Raw genomic sequence first — 18,708 nt, forward strand, 5'->3', positions numbered from 1 at the left:
CTTTCTCTCTCTCTCGCTCTCGCTCTCCCTATTCCCTATATCTCTTTCTCTCTCTTTCTCTCTCCCTATTCCCTATATCTCTTTCTCTCTCTCTCTCCCTATTCCCTATATCTCTTTCTCTCTCTCTCTCTCACCCTATTCCCTATCTCTCTCTCTCTCTCTCTCTCTCTCTCCCTATTCCCTATATCTCTTTCTCTCTCTCTCTCTCTCTCTGATAAAAGTGTCAAATATGTTTTACAGATGGCTGGCTGGTCTGCTCTCCTCCCCGTAAAACGTTCTCCTCGTCATCCGCTACACACTCTCTGATATCACTCATAACACCTGGAGCCCAGCCACACAACACACACACACACACACACACACACACACACACACATACACAAGCTGGGAGCTGGCAAAGCAATCCTGTGCTGAGAGCTGTAGCTTGCAGTACCTTGTAAATCAGGACTGTGTGTGTGTGGTCTGTGTGTGTGTGCGCGCGTGGGTGTGTGTGCGCGTGCATGCGTCATACCGTCCTGAGTGATGTTGGTCAGATCAGTAATGATCTTGTTGGCCTTCTTCCTCTTTGAGGGGGCGGGAGTTGAGAGAGGCATGGCTAGAGCCTGCACCAATCAGAAATACACAGTTCAAATCAACAGCCAATCACAGAGCGATCGGTGACATCCACCAATCCCAATCAGACTGAAAATTATAATGATGATGATGATGATGATGATGATGATACATGACTGACCCGATAAGGAAAGGTTTTGGGTGTCTAGGGAACCATTACTCTGAGGCTCTTGGCCTGTGGGTCTATGTTCCATACTGTAGTTGGTGTAATTGATTTAATCTGCTGTAATTGAAGCTCCTGCTGGAATCCAACACCCTGTAGCTATTATTACTATATGTTCCACAGCAGCTCTGTTGAGTGCTACTGTCACCACTCACACACACACACACACACACACACACACACACACACACACACACACACACACACACACACCACACACACACACACACACACACACACACACACACACACACACAGGGCAATCCCACAGTGACAGAGTAATGCTGAGACTAAGATTTTTCACTCTAAAATGTATGTCAAACTATTTGACCAAGAAGGAGAGTGATGAAGTGGTGCATCAGATGACCTAGCCCCTACAATCACCTGACCTCAACCCAATTGAGACGGTTTGGGATGAGTTGGACCGCATAGTGAAGGAAAAGCAGCCAACAAGCTCTCAGCATATGTGGGAACTCCTTCAAGACTGTTGGAAAAGCATTCCTCGTGAAGCTGGTTAAGAGAATGCCAAGACTGTGCAAAGCTGTCATCAAGGCAACTGGTGGCTACTTTTAAGAATCTCACATATAAAATACATTTTGATTTGTTTAACACTTTTTTAGTTACTGCATGATTCCATATGTGTTATTTCATAGTTTTGATGTCTTCACTATTATTCTACAATGTAGAAAATAGTAAAAGTAAAGAAAAACCCTTCTATGAGTAGCTGTGTCCGAACTTTTGACTGGTACTGTATATAAAATGGATCGCCTATATTGTACACAATAAAGACAATCAATTACAGGTCAACATTTAAATATTGCTCCCACTGAGGTGGGAGAACGCCAGGCTTATGGAGCTCCTGCTGAGTTAGCGCTGGGAAAAGTCCCCCAACTTCAGGAGAACGTGAGCCTGAATGTCTGGTTACCCCAAGCAGAAGGGACTCCTGTCCCGCTCACCATTCCTGATTTAGCTGCAGATAAATCTCACCGGAGGACAACAAACATAGTCAGTCAGCACATTCCCAAACATCCCAAACATCCCAAATCCCAAAAGACTCCGCTCACTCCGTTTTTATCCAGAGCTATTTACAGGAGGAATTGGGGTTATATAGACAAAATGTTCACCTAGTCAGCTGGGGATTCAAACCAGCGACCTTTCAGTTACTGGTCCAACGCTCTTAACCGCTAGGCTACCTGCCGCCCATCAACCTCACATTCCTAACTCACTCTGGTCTGATGGACATGGAATGGGAATGGTTTCGGGAACAAGCAGGCCAACGGCATAGTTTGCATTCACTGACCATGTAGTCATTCAACTTAGTACCCGATGATTTAACATGGGGCTGTCAAAGGTGTATCGAGTCAGTGTTGAAGAGATTATCAGTCTGCCAGCATTGCATGATCCATATAGCTACTAGCAGATGTGAGTTGAAACGATGCCATTGATACATTAATTAATTCATTTTATGATGTGATATGATATGCTGCCATATGGTGGATGACACATGATTCACACGGACGGGGACTTCTCTGCCTGGCACAGCACAGCCTAGCACAGTGCAGGCTCTGCATGGTATAAACCCATGTTCAATCAACTCTCCAATTGGTGTTTTGCTCAATTCGCTCCCTGCCTGGTAGCTTGTCCCTACCCTGGTGACATTCAGACCTGTATCATCAGTCCTGCTTCATTTCCCTATTATCACAACAACATAAGCCACATACATATACTGCTTGTGTGTGTGTGTGTGGGATTGCGTGGGCAGCCATGTCACAAACTCAGCCTTACCTCAGTAGAATCCTCAGGAATTAGAGAAGAAGGGAAGAAGGAGAAGAGTTGAAAGTATTCAAGAGAGTGTCCAAGTGCCTCCCCTCCTCTACACCCAAGAGGGAGTGAAACCCTAGCACAGTAAGGAGCTGGGCTATGGAGGCCTGGGTGGGTGGCTGGAGGTTAAGGGTTCAGGGGGGGCTAGGAGCTTCTTAAGGCTCTACGAGGAGACTGATACTATCTCTCAGATGCTCCTGAGGTCTATGTATAGACCTGGAGAGAGAGCGAGAGAGCGAGAGAGAGAGAGAGAGAGCGAGAGAGAGCGAGAGAGAGCGAGAGAGAGCGAGAGAGAGAGAGAGAGATGTATTTTATAGACACAGAGAGTGCGGGGGAGACTGGGACATAGAGAGCGAGAGGGGGGGGGGCAGAGAGAGGGACATAGAGCGTGAGGGGGGGGACATAGAGAGTGAGGGGATATAGAGAGTGAGGGGGGGAAGAGACGGAGACATAGAAAGCGAGAGGGGGGGACATAGAGAGGGACATAGAGAGTGAGGGGGGACATAGAGAGTGGGGGGGACATAGAGCGTGAGGGGGGGGGAGACGGGGACATAGAGAGCGAGACGGGGGGGACATAGAGAGGGACATAGAGAGTGAGGGGGGAAGATAGAGAGCGAAATGATTCTTCTGATGTCTTTACTCTAATAACATTGTAAAATGTATCAGTGTTTAGAGTCCAGCACTCAGCACTCAACCAGATGACTGGAGATCAACAGGACTAAAAATAGGAGGGGCGCTCGTGATAGTTAGCGTATGAAGATTCAAAAAGGGCCTAACGCCAAGGGAGCCACAGGACTGAGTTCAGTACCAGTTATTACCACAAGTGGATGAAGGTAGGGACTGTCCCATATGATCATAACACAACTCTTACCCAGTCCTTCATATTCAAAATCAAATCCAATTTCATTGGTCACATACACATGGCTAGCAGATGTTAATGTGAGTGTAGCGAAATGCTTGTGCTTCTAGTTCTGACCATGCAGTAATATCTAACAAGTAATCTAACAATTTCACAACAACTACCTTATACACACATGTAAAGGGATGAATAAGAATATGTACATATAAATATATGGATGAGCGATGGCTGCAAGATGCAGTAGATGGTAAAGAGTACAGTATATTCACATGATATGAGTAATGTAGGGTATGTAAACATATAAAGTGACATTGTTTAAAGTGACTAGTGATACATTTATTACATCCAATTTTTAATTATTAAGTGGCTAGAGATTTGATTCAGTATGTTGGCAGCAGCCACTCAGTGTTAGTGTTGGCTGTTTAGCAGTCTGATGGCCTTGAGATAGAAGCTGAGTGTGAGTGTGAGGTTACTTTCCTGACACCACACTCCGAGGGCCCTAAACCTCCTCCCTGTAGGCAGTCTCGTCGTTGTTGGTAAACAAGCCTACCACTGTAGTGTCATCCGCAAACTTGATGATTGGGTTGGAGGCGTGCATGGCCACGCAGTCATGGGTGAACAGGGAGTACAGGAGAGGGCTCAGAACGCACCCTTGTGGGGCCCCAGTGTTGAGGATCAGCGGGGTGGAGATGTTGTTTTCTACCCTCACCACCTGGGGGCATCCTGTCAGAAAGTCCAGTAACCATTTGCACAGGGCGGAGTCGAGACCCAGGGTCTCAAACTTAATGACGAGTTTGGAGGGTACTATGGTGTTAAATGCTGAGCTGTAGACGATGAACAGCATTCTTACATAGGTATTCCTCTTGTCCAGATGGGTTAGGGCAGTGTGCAGTGTGATTGTGATTGCATCGTCTGTGGACCTATTGGGGCGGTAAGCAAATTGGAGTGGGTCTAGGGTGTCAGGTAGGGTGGAGGTGATATGATCCTTGACTAGTCTCTCAAAGCCCTTCATGGTGGGGAAGTGAGTGCTACATCGTTTAGCTCAGTTGCCTGAGCTTTCTTGGGAACAGGAACAATGGTGGCCCTCTTGAAGCATGTGGGAACAGCAGACTGGGATACGGATTGATTGAATATGTCCGTAAACACACCAGCCAGCTGGTCTGCGCATGCTCTGAGGACGCAGCTAGGGATGCCATCTGGGTCGGTAGCCTTACGAGGGTTAACACGTTTAAATGTTTTACTCATGTTGGCTGCGGTGAAGGAGAGCCCGCAGGTTTTGGTAGCAGGCTGTGTTGGTGGCACTGTATTGTCCTCAAAGCGAGCAAAGAAGCTGTTTAGTTTGTCTGGGAGCAAGACTTCGGAGTCCGCGACGGTGGTATGATGTCAGTGACATAGGTAGAGACAGACAGACAGCTGGAGAGTTTCACGTCTAGTTTTATTTCTCTGTACCACAGAATAACAACTTTTAACAGCTTGCATATCAACAATCAGACAAATCATCACCACAACCTCCTACCTCCAGTCCCTTCACCACTCACCTCCCTTCCTTATAACAATAAAAGGGTGCACTTTATGAAGTGGGGAAAACATCTAACAAATGCATCCTGATGTACTACTGTGCAATACTCTGACACAATCACATGAAGCCCCCCCCCCCCCCCCCCCCCCCCCCAAAAAAAAACAGGCTATTTTATAATATTCAGAATAAGAATATAATCACAATAATCATGACAATAATAAGTACAATATAGTTGTAACGGAGTCAGATCTCTATTTCAGATTCAGGCCTTTATGTGACCAACTGGGGTTTGAACCGGTGCCCCGTCATCGCTCCACGAGACTGTGTTAGGGGCTACCCCGAGTTAAAGCCACAATGGCAGCATGCCGCAGGCATATAGTCCCTCCTAGTCTTTACCAGATCAGCATATTACCGAACAGTTTGTCTCTTAGAGAGGACTCTTATTTCCTCTCCTCTAATCTATCTCTCCTCTAATCTATCTGTCCTCCAGTCTATCTGTCCTCTAATCTATCTCTCCTCTAATCTCTGTCCTCCAGTCGATCTCTCCTCTAATCTGTCCTCCAGTCTCTCTCCTCTAATCTATCTCTCTAATCTAAAGTGCCTTGCGAAAGTATTCGGCCCCCTTGAACTTTGCGACCTTTTGCCACATTTCAGGCTTCAAACATAAAGATATAAAACTGTATTTTTTTGTGAAGAATCAACAACAAGTGGGACACAATCATGAAGTGGAACGACATTTATTGGATATTTCAAACTTTTTTAACAAACGGAAAAATTGGGCGTGCAAAATTATTCAGCCCCCTTAAGTTAATACTTTGTAGCCCCACCTTTTGCTGCGATTACAGCTTTAAGTCGCTTGGGGTATGTCTCTATCAGTTTTGCACATCGAGAGACTGAATTTTTTTCCCATTCCTCCTTGCAAAACAGCTCGAGCTCAGTGAGGTTGGATGGAGAGCATTTGTGAACAGCAGTTTTCAGTTCTTTCCACAGATTCTCGATTGGATTCAGGTCTGGACTTTGACTTGGCCATTCTAACACCTGGATATGTTTATTTTTGAACCATTCCATTGTAGATTTTGCTTTATGTTTTGGATCATTGTCTTGTTGGAAGACAAATCTCCGTCCCAGTCTCAGGTCTTTTGCAGACTCCATCAGGTCCATCATTCTTCCAGAATGGTCCTGTATTTGGCTCCATCCATCTTCCCATCAATTTTAACCATCTTCCCTGTCCCTGCTGAAGAAAAGCAGGCCCAAACCATGATGCTGCCACCACCATGTTTGACAGTGGGGATGGTGTGTTCATGGTGATGAGCTGTGTTGCTTTTACGCCAAACATAACGTTTTGCATTGTTGCCAAAAAGTTCAATTTTAGTTTCATCTGACCAGAGCACCTTCTTCCACATGTTTGGTGTGTCTCCCAGGTGGCTTGTGGCAAACTTTAAACAACACTTTTTATGGATATCTTTAAGAAATGGCTTTCTTCTTGCCACTCTTCCATAAAGGCCAGATTTGTGCAATATACGACTGATTGTTGTCCTATGGACAGAGTCTCCCACCTCAGCTGTAGATCTCTGCAGTTCATCCAGAGTGATCATGGGCCTCTTGGCTGCATCTCTGATCAGTCTTCTCCTTGTATGAGCTGAAAGTTTAGAGGGACGGCCAGGTCTTGGTAGATTTGCAGTGGTCTGATACTCCTTCCATTTCAATATTATCGCTTGCACAGTGCTCCTTGGGATGTTTAAAGCTTGGGAAATCTTTTTGTATCCAAATCCGGCTTTAAACTTCTTCACAACAGTATCTCGGACCTGCCTGGTGTGTTCCTTGTTCTTCATGATGCTCTCTGCGCTTTTAACGGACCTCTGAGACTATCACAGTGCAGGTGCATTTATACGGAGACTTGATTACACACAGGTGGATTGTATTTATCATCATTAGTCATTTAGGTCAACATTGGATCATTCAGAGATCCTCACTGAACTTCTGGAGAGAGTTTGCTGTACTGAAAGTAAAGGGGCTGAATAATTTTGCACGCCCAATTTTTCCGTTTTTGATTTGTTAAAAAAGTTTGAAATATCCAATAAATGTCGTTCCACTTCATGATTGTGTCCCACTTGTTGTTGATTCTTCACAAAAAAATACAGTTTTATATCTTTATGTTTGAAGCCTGAAATGTGGCAAAAGGTCGCAAAGTTCAAGGGGCCGAATACTTTCACAAGGCACTGTATCTCTCCTCTAATCTATCTGCCTCCAGTCGATCTCTCCTCTAATCTATCTCTCCTCTAATCTCTCCTCCAATCTATCTGTCCTCTAATCTATCTGTCCTCCAGTCTCTCTCCTCTAATCTATCTCTCTAATCTATCTCTCCTCTAATCTATCTGTCCTCCAGTCTCTCTCCTCTAATCTATCTCTCTAATCTATCTCTCCTCTAATCTATCTGCCTCCAGTCTATCTCTCCTCTAATCTATCTCTCCTCTAATCTATCTGTCCTTCCAGTCTATCTCTCCTCTCCATCCTCCACTACTCTCTCGTTCCACAGGCTTGTCTTTAGCACATCCTCCATGTATCAGTTTATCACTCAACTTCATTCATTACTTTCACCTTTATTCTGTGGACCCCATCGCTTTAAATAAACTTCACATTGTGTCCCTTTCTATCTCTCCCTCTCCATGTCGTTCTCATTTTAGATCACTTTTTATCTTTCTGATTGTCATTAAATACTTATTTTACATTCATATATGCATACATATCAACTATATCAACAACGCGTATCAAGTATACATCAAACAATATTTTTTACGAAGAGAAACAGAGGTGGCCAATTTATGAAATGGGTGGTGTGATCCAAGAGTTGCAATAGTGCCCAAACAAGAAATCAATAAAAGCCTGCAATGCACCATACTAACATCTTCTTAGACGTGACAAAGACCAAAAAACGAAATCACAACAGAATGTTTTATATTCCTGTCGTTTCGTGCCAATCCATGACCTGCAATCTCAGTGCGTGGTGGATCCGGGGCGCCAGACACTGGGTTGCAGACCCAGGTTAGAGGTGCTGAATCTGGGGCGAGGAACTCTGGAGGGCTTGGTGGAGGCGGGGCAAGGTGGGGTGTGGACAAGAGGACTGAGATCAGGGGCACTCTTAAACTGCATGTTACCCTGTTGAGGGGCGTGGGGCTCGGAGGGGTAGGGGTGAGGGTTAGGGACATGGGCAGAGGGGAAGCTAGGGAGCTGAGGGAGGGGGGTGTTGGGGGCTGGAGGAGGAGGGACCCACTGGGGCTGAGGCGGGTAGGGGGTGTTAGAAGGGGATTGGTAGCAGGGAGTGGCTATGGGCAGAGGGGAAATGATATCAGACCTCCACAGCGGTTCTCCCAGTGTGGTCGCTGACCGTGGGACAATGATCGTAGGGGAGGGGCCTGTGGGAGGTGGCGTGGAGAAGCGCTTGATCTCATACACACGTGGCGTCTTGATGGGCCCATAGGAGCCGCCCATCATGCGCGGCTGCTGTTGATAGGCCTGTGCTTGCTGGGGAGTCCCGCCCCCGTAACTGAAGAGGGAGGAGTTTAGCTGGTAGGGCTGGCGACTCATAAAGTCCAAAGCCTTGATGCCTTGAGCCTTCTGACCCCCAGGAGCGGCTTTATGCCCCGCTGGTCTCGCACCCTGCCCTGCTACCCCCGCCCTCTGGCGCTGGGCCTGGGGAGGGCAGGAGGGGGAGAGGAGGGGGTTGTAGCTGATGGGAGGGGGGGCTCTGCAGCTGGAGGAGTATCTGAATTGAGAGGGGAGGGAGAGGGTGGGAGAGGGCTGGCGGGGGTGGCAGGGAGAGGGTTGGGGTGAGGAGGGGGTGCTCTCCACCACATAGCGATCCATCCTGCTCTGTCTACGGGCGAACAGCTGACCCCCCTTCCCTGATAACTGGGGTACCTGTGGAGGGCCCTGCGTTTTAGGGGCCACAGGAGGGGGCTTGGGGCCTCTCCGGGCCTGCATGAAGTTACAGGCCTCGGCCCCCAGCCTCAACCAGTCCTCTTCAGGGCCAGACTCACCTCCAGTCTCCACACCTCCCACTCCTCCACTAGGCCCCATGGAGCCGGGACCGGAACCGGGGCGTGGACCCATCCTGGTTGGTGCATCCGGGTTTTGGAGCAGTTCGAGCAGGGCCGGGTTGGGAGACACGTCCTTCTTGTTCTCCACAGACGGACGGAACATTGGCTTCTTGTTGCTGCGACGACGTGCCTCCGCCAGTATGCCTGTTCTGGAGGCGGGGACGGCGATACGCTGCTCACGGGAGGACAGCGAATCAGAGGATGGGGGCTGGGCAGTGGAGGGGGTCGCAGTGGCAACATAGGGGTTGAAGGTCAGGGGAGGAGGGGGTTGGGTCTGAGCAAGGGGGGGTGGGTGAGAGTAAGGTGTGGGATAGGAAGGAGGGAAGGATTGATTAATAGAAGGAGGAGCAGAGAAGGACTGGGCAGCCACAGCAGAGGATGGATAGACTGGGGCGTCAGGAGGAGGGGAGAAAGGTTGTCGAGGAGGAGCAGAGAAGGACTGGGCAGCCACAGCAGAGGATGGATAGACTGGGGCGTCAGGAGGAGGGGAGAAAGGTTGTCGAGGAGGAGCAGAGAAGTGTTGAGTGGGGGCAGGAGGAGGTGGAGAGAAAGGTTGAGGAGCAGTCAAGGAGCAGAAGTGTTGGGTGGGTTGAGGAGGATGATTCGGAAGAGAATAGGGGGCAGAAGAGGGAGAGAAGGTGGCAGTATGGACAGAGGGAGGAATGAAAGGTTGAGAGGGAGTGTAGGTAAGAGAGAAGGGAGCTGAGGCCAGAGAGGGAGGAGATAGAACCGGAGGACGAGGGAGGGCAGTGGGAGGAAAGAGGATGGCTGCTGCAGGTCTAGGGGGGATATAGAGAGAGGTACTGGAGACTGCTCTCCTTGCCTGGGGTCCCCCTGAAGGGCGAGGAGGGGCAATGGTCACCATGGATACCGCAGCGGTGGGTTTGGAAACCATAGTTACGGCAGGAGTGGGCTGGACGGGTCGAAAGATGACAGGGGTGACTGGAGGGCGAGATGGGGCGAGGCCTGAGGTGAAGGGGCATGCCGTGCGGTTATGGATCCCTCCAGGCGGGTTAGGGTTAGGGTTTAGGTCAGGCTGGAGGTTAGGTGTGTGAGAGGGGGGGGTCAGAACCACACTGGCCCGACTCACCCCTACAGGGCCCCCGTTTGACAAACCTGCGGCCGGGGAGGGGTTAGGGGCGGGGTTATAGGCGACATGGGTGACCCTTTTCCTTTGCTGCTCAGACTGCTCCGTCTCTTTCCCCTGATAGGCAATGGAGTCCAGCCCTGGGCTCTGATAGGCTGGGGCATTCGCCACAGAGCCCTGATTGATTGACACATTAATCTCTGGGCTCTGATAAGCCGAGGAATCCAACCCTGAGCTCTGATTGGTTGGTGTTTGGGACCTTGAGTTATATGTGGACGGACAGGCGGAGCTCCTCCTATCCAGCAGGTCCAGGTATCCGCTGTCCCAGGTGGGGTCAAAGGTTCCAGCGAAGCCCTCTTCATCCACCTCTGAACCCGAGGGGAAGGAACTCCCCTCCTCCTCCTCTCCCTCCGTCTCTCCCCCAGTCTCAGCACCCACCTCCCCCTCCGTCTCTCCCCCCGTCTCAGCACCCACCTCCCCCTCCGCGCGGCCGAAACAGGTGAGGGTGAACTTCTTGGCACGCTGGCGTCTCTTCTTGAACATGAGAACTCCTTTGGAGTTGGAGTACGGAGCGTCGGTGAGCAGGGAGGCGATGGAACGACATTTAGTACGAGCCTCTTTCACCTGCCTGTCTACCACACTCTCTCCTCTCTGCAGCTCTGGGAGACACGGGGAGGGATGTGAGGAGGGGGGAGAGGGAGAGCAAGTAAGAGAGAACAGAGGATTAAATACAGGAGTGTCAATTGGGTATGGCAGTCGCCATATCATAGCTCACCACCAATGATTTAAAACAGGCGATTAAAATCATTCCAATCTCAATTAAAATGCAAATGCAGTTTAGAGGTTTTTGTTTGTATGTCTGGCTTTATATAGAGCAGAGATCTATAATGAATGATGAGATACTCATGTCTCCGCCCTAACAAGCCCAAGTCAAAATAAGCCCATAGAAACGGATTGGGTTTATTTTGGACAGATTTTGACGGGAATGAAACCTCTCGCTTCGAGAGATGGCAGCCGCAGGGAACAGCGGGACTTTTTCCTCAACACATGGCAGAGGTGAAGATGGCTGTAGTAGTAGGTGGCTTTGGCTAGGTAACTGCCAAAGACATCTGACTTAACATGAAACTAAACTGGAGTTTTAATCCCGGTGCTGAGCTAGTGCATCGAATGTTAAGTAGCACATTTTGCTTGTTTTTGCCGTTCTCCAAATTGCATTTTAGAGTTTGTACATTTTGTAGATAAGCAGTAAATTCAGTCACTTTTTGAAGAAATCCCCGTCACTTTGCCGTACACAAGGTTTAGCTGAAATGATGCCCCTGATTAAATAAGTAACTGAAATGAATAAGAAAGGTCTGGTTAGAATTATGTCTGTGATCAACAGAATGACATCATAGCATCTGGAATGTCACTCAATTCCATGACGACACCATGATAGGTGACACCATCAACAAGTGGGGAGGGGCTCAACCCTGACAGACAGGAGAGTGTGCTGGTGGGGGGGGGGGGGGGGGGGGGGGGGGGGCTCAAAGCTCTAAATTCCCCCTCCTCCCCAGTTGAGCAGCAACCTGTTAGACTGTCTGTCAGTATCCACATCCCTGTCTGCAAGGGCGTAACTTTGTGTTACATATTTAGTGGTCAGGGTTAATGGGTTCCGGGGTCAACACCTTTCTAGGGGGGTTCGAGGACATGCCCCCCCCCCCCCAGGAGACTTTTTAAAAAATGGCTGTGAAATGCTTGTTCCTGGTGAATTTTGCGGAGAAAATACAAAATATTCATGATAAGTTGGTCAATATATCCCAATCTCATCGGAAATACCAATAATGTCCGTATTACTTTTGAACTGTAGGTCTAACTCTAAGGCTGTGTTTTCACAGTCTGCCCAATTCAGAGTTTTTTTGCCAATAATTGGGAAAACTATCCAAATGAGTTCAGAGAGTCACCACCGTACCCCTGTAAAAGCCTTGACCGCTTCATGCTTATTTGTGTACCCTTCACCACGCCTGGCATGTAATTATGTCTGTAGAATGACTGTGAGAAAGTTACTTCTGGCAACTTTTACTTCAAAATGAATGTCCAGAAATGAGCCTAACGACATATTGGTCGATATTATCAGGCTGCTGTACTGCTGATGCAGCATAGTGTTGATAAATACATAGACTGGAGCATGGGGTTCCTCATCGGTATTTGTGCTAACCATTAACTAGATCAGCACTTACCAAACCTTTTTCAGTCATGGCCCCCCCTTTCATTATGGGGAAACGTCCTTTGCACACCTGTCTGGGCACGCGCATGCACACACACACACACACAGTCTATCGGATTCTCCCCCTTACTTCACCCACCTCACATACGCGCAACAACCTTGTAAAAGGTGTGTGTGTGTGTGTTGTTCTAGGTCGTCAAGAACAATTTACTCATTACTCTTAGCTGTGTGTGTATTATGAGAAAGGGCAGGTCACTTGTCCCCTCAATCAACAGTCTGCCACTATTGTCTCTGTCCAAGAGGTAACCTTGCCTGAAACCTGACTACTTGCATGAGCGCCTCAAACGAATGCCTAGGCTTTAGCTCAGCAGGCTAAACCGGTGCTTGGGATGAAAATCAGTGAGTCCCAACCAACTGCTATAGTTCAGGGTGAGGTAGACAGCTGTGAGACATTCATATAGTCATCTATGCAGGTCAGACATGCAGTACGTATGTCTAACTTCATGGGAAGAATGTTGTTTTCACATAAAGTATCCTTGAAACCTTATTTACAGATTCAAATAAATAGGGTATATATATATATCATTGATCATATAAATAGGGTGTATATTATTGATCATATAAATAGAGTATATATCATTGATCATATAAATAGGGTATATATCATTGATCATATAAATAGGGTATATCTCATTGATCATATAAATAGGGTATATCTCATTGATCATATAAATAGGGTATATCTCATTGATCATATAAATAGGGTATATCTCATTGATCATATAAATAGGGTATATCTCATTGATCATATAAATAGGGTATATCTCATTGATCATATAAATAGGGTATATCTCATTGATCATATAAATAGGGTATATCTCATTGATCATGTAAATAGGGTATATATCATTGATCATATAAATAGGGTATATCTCATTGATCATATAAATAGGGTATATCTCATTGATCATATAAATAGGGTATATCTCATTGATCATATAAATAGGGTATATCTCATTGATCATATAAATAGGGTATATCTCATTGATCATATAAATAGGGTATATCTCATTGATCATATAAATAGGGTATATATCATTGATCATATAAATAGGGTATATATCATTGATCATATAAATAGGGTATATCTCATTGATCATGTATGCTGCCCCCTCCCCCATTGCACATTCAGCTGTGTGTATCACTAAATGTGAGGTCAGTTGTGTCCGTGTGTCCATCAACACCAGATGGGAATGCTAGCTGCCCAACTATAAATACTCTGGAAGAGACCAGGGCTTAGAATACCGACTGGAGAGACGAAGGGGCAGAAATAGGAGATGAAAATAGGAGATGAAGGCTTTGATTCATAGGATAGACAGCAACTGGAAATATCTCTTCCTCTCTTCCCTCCCTTCCTCCCCCCCCCCCCCCCTCCCCCCTCCCTCCCTCCCCCTCCCTCCCTCCCCCTCTCTCTCTCTCTAACAACCCCCTCCTAGCTGACCACAAGGTGAGAGGCTGAACCTACAGCAGAACAACACCAGAGGGAGTCCTATCACAGCTCAGAGACCTTTACGCCCACACACCCGTAACACTCAGACAATCCACAGGCTTCACGGAGACCGTTCAAAGCAGCTGAATTGTTCACGTGTCGGCGGTAGTGTGTATAGTGTGTAGGGTATCTGGTATAGTGCACTCACTGGCTTGCCTGGCCTTGTCCTTGTACGTAGTAGATAGATCATCACTGAGTGGGGTCAGCTGGGCGCCCACCATGGGAACCATCTGTCGGCTGGAGCCCAGCATCATGGCTCCTTTAGCCCGCTCTGGAGACACCAGGGGTGAGCAGGCCAGACCCACACACAACCCTGCCTCCTGGAAACCACTGTCTCCCTCTCCCTCCGCCTCTCTTCCCCCCGTCGGCTCCCCCTGCTCAGGATGTGGGACGTGCTGGGCTGGGTGGGTCCACTCTGGCTGGGACTGGGGGGGTTGGGGTTGGTAGACCACCTCCCTGCGTGGTACTCCAGGTTGAAACCCCCCTGTTCCCAATCCTGTTGGTTGCTCCCACTGTTGGATCACACCGTTTCCAAATGTGGGTAGTTGCTCCCAGGGCCCCTGCAGGGAAACCCCTCCATCTGGAGCGCTCTCATACCTGGAGGAAGAGAGAGAGAGGGATTGGATAGGTCAAGCTGTCATAATACAAACCAGGAAACAAGGTTGGGGATGATTATTGTCTCGTACCCGCTCAACTCCGAGGTCTCCTCCTCCTGCTGCTGGCGGCCTGGAGAGCGCGTGTGCGGAGGTGTGCGTCGCTGGCGGCGGTGTGTGTGTGTGTGTGTGTCCGCGTCACTGTCCGTCTCTCCATAGTAGGCCTCGCTGTCAGGGGGGGAGGTGATGGTGAGGCAGGCTGGCCCGTCAGTGGGGGAGAGAACGGGGTGTGTGGGTGTGTGTGTGTGTGTAGCTATATGTGTAGGTGTACGACCTGACAGGGCCACAGTGTGGACCCCAGACCTAAACCTGGAGACAGAAAGAAATGGAGAAAGATAGTCAGGCTGTGTGTGTGTGTGTGTGTGTGTGTGTGTGTGTGTGTGTGTGTGTGTGTGTTCATGTATGTATCTGCTTTGTTTATTATATACCTGTATCAGTCTAGTGTATGTGTGTATTTGCTTGCATGTGTGTGCGTGCGTGCGTCTGTGTGTGTGCTCTGACCTCTTGATCCTGAGGTTGAGTGTGTGCCGGTGGGAGTCGATGAGGGTCATGGCCTGGGCGTGGCTGAGCTCGGCACACACACGGTCGCCAATGGCAACCAACTCATCCTCCTCCCTCAGGCCAGCCCTGCATGCCTTACTGCGCCGTCGCACCTGAAACACACACATTAATATATACACACACACAGCCTCAATCCAGTAGCATGGAATCACATGGGGGGACAACTCAGTTACGAGGTTATGGGGTGTGAGGTCATTATCGCTTCTGGGACATGGGGAGGGGGAGGGGGGGCTGAAGGGTGGTACAATTTAGGCAATGATGTCATAAACCTATCTTTACTGAAGGGGGGTTGGGGGGTGGGAGCAGAGCTCTATAGACATGGAGAGAGAGAGAGAGCGAGAGAGAGCGAGCGAGAGCGAGAGAGAGCGAGAGAGAGCGAGAGAGAGCGAGAGAGAGCGCAAAAGAGCAAGCAAGAGAGCGAGCGAGAGAGCGAGCGAGAGAGTGAGAGAAAGAGAGAGAGAATGAAGGGGTGAATAGAGGTGCAGAGAAAGGGGAAGAAGGAGAGAGAGAAATGAGGAGGATAGAGCGAGCTGGTTAAGAGAGATACAGGGAGAGAGATGGGGTGTGGAAAGAAAGGGGGAGAGAGAAAGAGAGAGGGAGGGAAAGAAAGAGCAGGTGACAGACGACAGATAGCAGAGACATGTCATGCTAAACAGCCAAATATCTAAGGGATAAGACTCTCAAACCAACCACACACAAGCACCTGTTGAGCACAGTCTCTTCACACAAAATATGGTACTACACAGACCCTCCAATAAGACACCTCTACCCCATTGACACACACACACACACACACACACACACACACCCAGCCACTGTGGGAAAACACAGTGAAAGAGGGGCTATTAGACAGATGCACCCCCCCCCCCCCCCTTTCCATACACACATTGCAGGCCCTGGGCAGAGGGCAAGCATCACATTCACCATGTGTTCCCCATACACCCCAAAATAAACCCCAGCAGAGGAACCAGCCACATGTCTAGACGGACCCACAGAGCAGCTAACCAGGGATGTAGCCTTTTAACACACTTTATATGGTGAATGATGTCGACCTACTTTTCAAATGAGCCTGGTTAGCATTTACCTTACTCACCGCCTTTCACCTCTACCGGTCAACAACACCAGACAGAGTGTGTGTGTGTGTGTGTGTGTATGTGGAGGGCAGACGTGCCTCAGATAAGCCCAGCTAGGAGTAGAGAGGTCCGTAGGATCAGAATAGCTCATTTAAGAGGAGCTGGAGCAGGCCATGGAAAAAAAGGCCTCTCTCTCTCTCTCACTCACACACACACACACACAACTACAGATAAAACTGGAGGTGACCTTGGCAACAGAACAGTGGTTAGCTGCTCATCAGGACCTTGTTTAGCTGAAAGGTGTGATGGAGAAAAAGCCTGCATTTCCTGCATCTCTCCCATGGGGAGGGTTGGCCACCCCTGGTTTATAGAATAGAATAAAGTAGAACCCAGTACGAACATCTATGCCAAGCAGAGTCAGTTCATGGCCCATCTTTTCACAATATATTTTCTGGTTAGATTAAATGCATTCTGCTCTGTCAACACCAATGTGTTTGCGTGTGTGTGTGTGTGTGTGTGTGTGTGTGTGTGTGTGTCCACTTAAGAGAGCATGCCCTCAATTCCTGTGCTCGTGTCTTGCTAGCACACGACACCGACAGAGATAATTCCGATCACACACCATCTCAAACACACACACACACACACATTAATACATAGAGATGAAACACACTTAAACACCAAGAAAGCTCATAGAGCATGTGTCCATCAGGGTCAGCCCATGACCCACGGTGCCTAAAATCCAATCACCATGACAAGCAAACAGACTCTGTTATTTAGGAAGGGTTGCACAGCTAAGTCATGAATATAACGACTCCATACAGAACTTGCCCAGCAGCTCAACGTGCTTTACATTACATGGGAGGGGAAGGGGGAACTTGTAGCACCCACCTGGCTGATGCCCCAGCAGTCATTTTTGTGCCAGAGGGTTCAGTTATCGTACCACTCATGACCAGGCAGGCAGCGCAGGACACAGAGGAGGGCAGAACTCTGACGGCCTGAGCCCGCCATCAATATACACCTGCTGTTCCCTAGCCCTCTCCTGCAACTGTTACTCCATGATCTGCCCCCCCCCCCCCCCCGTGCTCCACTCTTTTCCACACATACTCATACCATTCTACAGCCCACAGCCCACCGTACAACAGACACACAGCCTGTTGTTCCACCTACCCCACTCTACCCCACACACAAGTCGTACCTTGGACACCTGCAGTGGTGTTTGATGCTCAACTCCTCCTTGCAGTCTGAAGCCCCATGGAGCCCCTCCTGAGAGAGTGACCACCACCTCCTCTGCTACCATCACGACTCAGTAACACACACACACGCTGAGTCACACTGCACACAGGGAGTATGTCTCTCTGGTTCTTCCGACTGCTCTGTGTATTTGCTGTCTCTCTGGTCTGACATAGTTCCTCTGTGACCCAGCCCACTCCACCCAGAGAGGGGGGGGGGGGGGGGGTTGAAAGGGAAGGGGTTAGAGAGAAAGAAAGAGAGAGAGAGAGCGAGAGAGAGAGAGAGAGAGGGAGGAACTGGTTTCCGTCTGCTAACAGTGGAATGCTGTGTCGACTGTCAGCGGGGGCACAGGGTGTGTGTGTGTGTGTGTGTGTGTGTGTGTGTGTGTGTGTGTGTGTGTGTGTGTGTGTGTGTGTGTGTTTTATATCCACCACACGTGTCATGTCACTCTGCAGGATGCTGATAGATCCTCCCAAAATAACCCCCTGACCCCATCACACATACTGCCCCGACCCCCAAACCAGCCCTCTCCGAGGCTTTGTGTCCAACTGCCCTGAGTGAAGAGGACAGAGTGAGGTTGGAAAGGAGAGGGTGAGGGGTATTTTAAGAGCAGAACATAGGTCTACATATTGTGATCCACATTCACAGTGAGCTAAGGCCCGCCTGTCATAGCGGGTCAGTGTTGCTAGGGGGTGCTATTACACTGCTGTTATGATAACACCAGAGATTTGTGTCTGAAGCGTACCAGTTTTGGTAATAACAGTAGCCTACTGATCATATTTTTTTACCGTGACGTCAGCAACTCGTGGCCACATTAAACTGGCCACACGTTTTTCGGATTTAAAAACCTGGGGTCAAATGCTATGTGATTAACCAGGTTTCCATCCAACATTGTTATGCGAGTATATGCATGTCGGATGAAACGAATGTAATGACAGGCCAGGCCTGATGGAAACAGAAAAATGTTCAGTAAACTTTCAAAATGTCGACAAAACAAAATACGCTAGACAAGGTGGAATCTTTTTGTGTCGGTAAAACGAATTATGCGAGAAATGTCGGTGGATATAATAACAATCATATCGAATTCAACTTGGAGTGACACGATGACGTGTGGTCCTCGCACTACGACTTGTCAGGAAATCATGCTGATTATGATGAACTTCACAGGGCGGTGAAAGTGAACGTTGATAAACTTGATGCTCCTTTCCAATAAATATCGAGGGTCTTATTCTGGTGACATGATCATCGATGCTGGGCTGCCGTTTGACAAATAAAAATAAT

The 18,708-nt window shown here is 48.4% G+C and overlaps 2 protein-coding genes across 8 annotated transcripts in view; both read right to left on the reverse strand.

Annotated features, from left to right (window-relative positions):
• Positions 1-2,880, reverse strand: part of LOC110498960 (myozenin-1) — an 8,500-nt gene extending 5,620 nt beyond the window's left edge. For 2 of the 7 annotated variants that reach the window (XM_021575701.3, XM_021575700.3), the window contains exons 1-2: positions 2,561-2,806; positions 512-602 (exon numbers count right to left, since the gene is read on the reverse strand). In XM_021575701.3, the coding sequence (XP_021431376.1) occupies positions 512-593 (82 nt within the window). In that variant the 5' untranslated portion in view covers positions 594-602; positions 2,561-2,806. Of the gene's footprint in view, positions 1-511; positions 603-2,560 lie in introns of all 7 variants that reach the window. The other 5 variants (XM_021575699.3, XM_021575698.3, XM_090212338.1 and 2 more) reach the window with 5 other exon arrangements.
• Positions 2,881-4,873: 1,993 nt separating this feature from the next.
• On the reverse strand, positions 4,874-17,831 carry LOC110498961 (synaptopodin 2-like protein). The gene is made up of 5 exons (XM_036955761.2): positions 17,393-17,831; positions 15,065-15,216; positions 14,597-14,872; positions 14,059-14,507; positions 4,874-10,817 (listed from the first exon to the last, which is right to left on the reverse strand). Exons 1-5 carry the CDS (start codon positions 17,492-17,494, stop codon positions 7,969-7,971), a joined length of 3,828 nt encoding a protein of 1,275 aa, XP_036811656.1. The 5' UTR covers positions 17,495-17,831; the 3' UTR covers positions 4,874-7,968.
• Between the last annotated feature and the right edge of the window lie 877 nt (positions 17,832-18,708).

This window comes from Oncorhynchus mykiss, chromosome 20, assembly GCF_057628025.1.
Source record: "Oncorhynchus mykiss isolate SJ-2025 chromosome 20, ASM5762802v1, whole genome shotgun sequence".
NCBI lineage: Eukaryota > Metazoa > Chordata > Actinopteri > Salmoniformes > Salmonidae > Oncorhynchus > Oncorhynchus mykiss.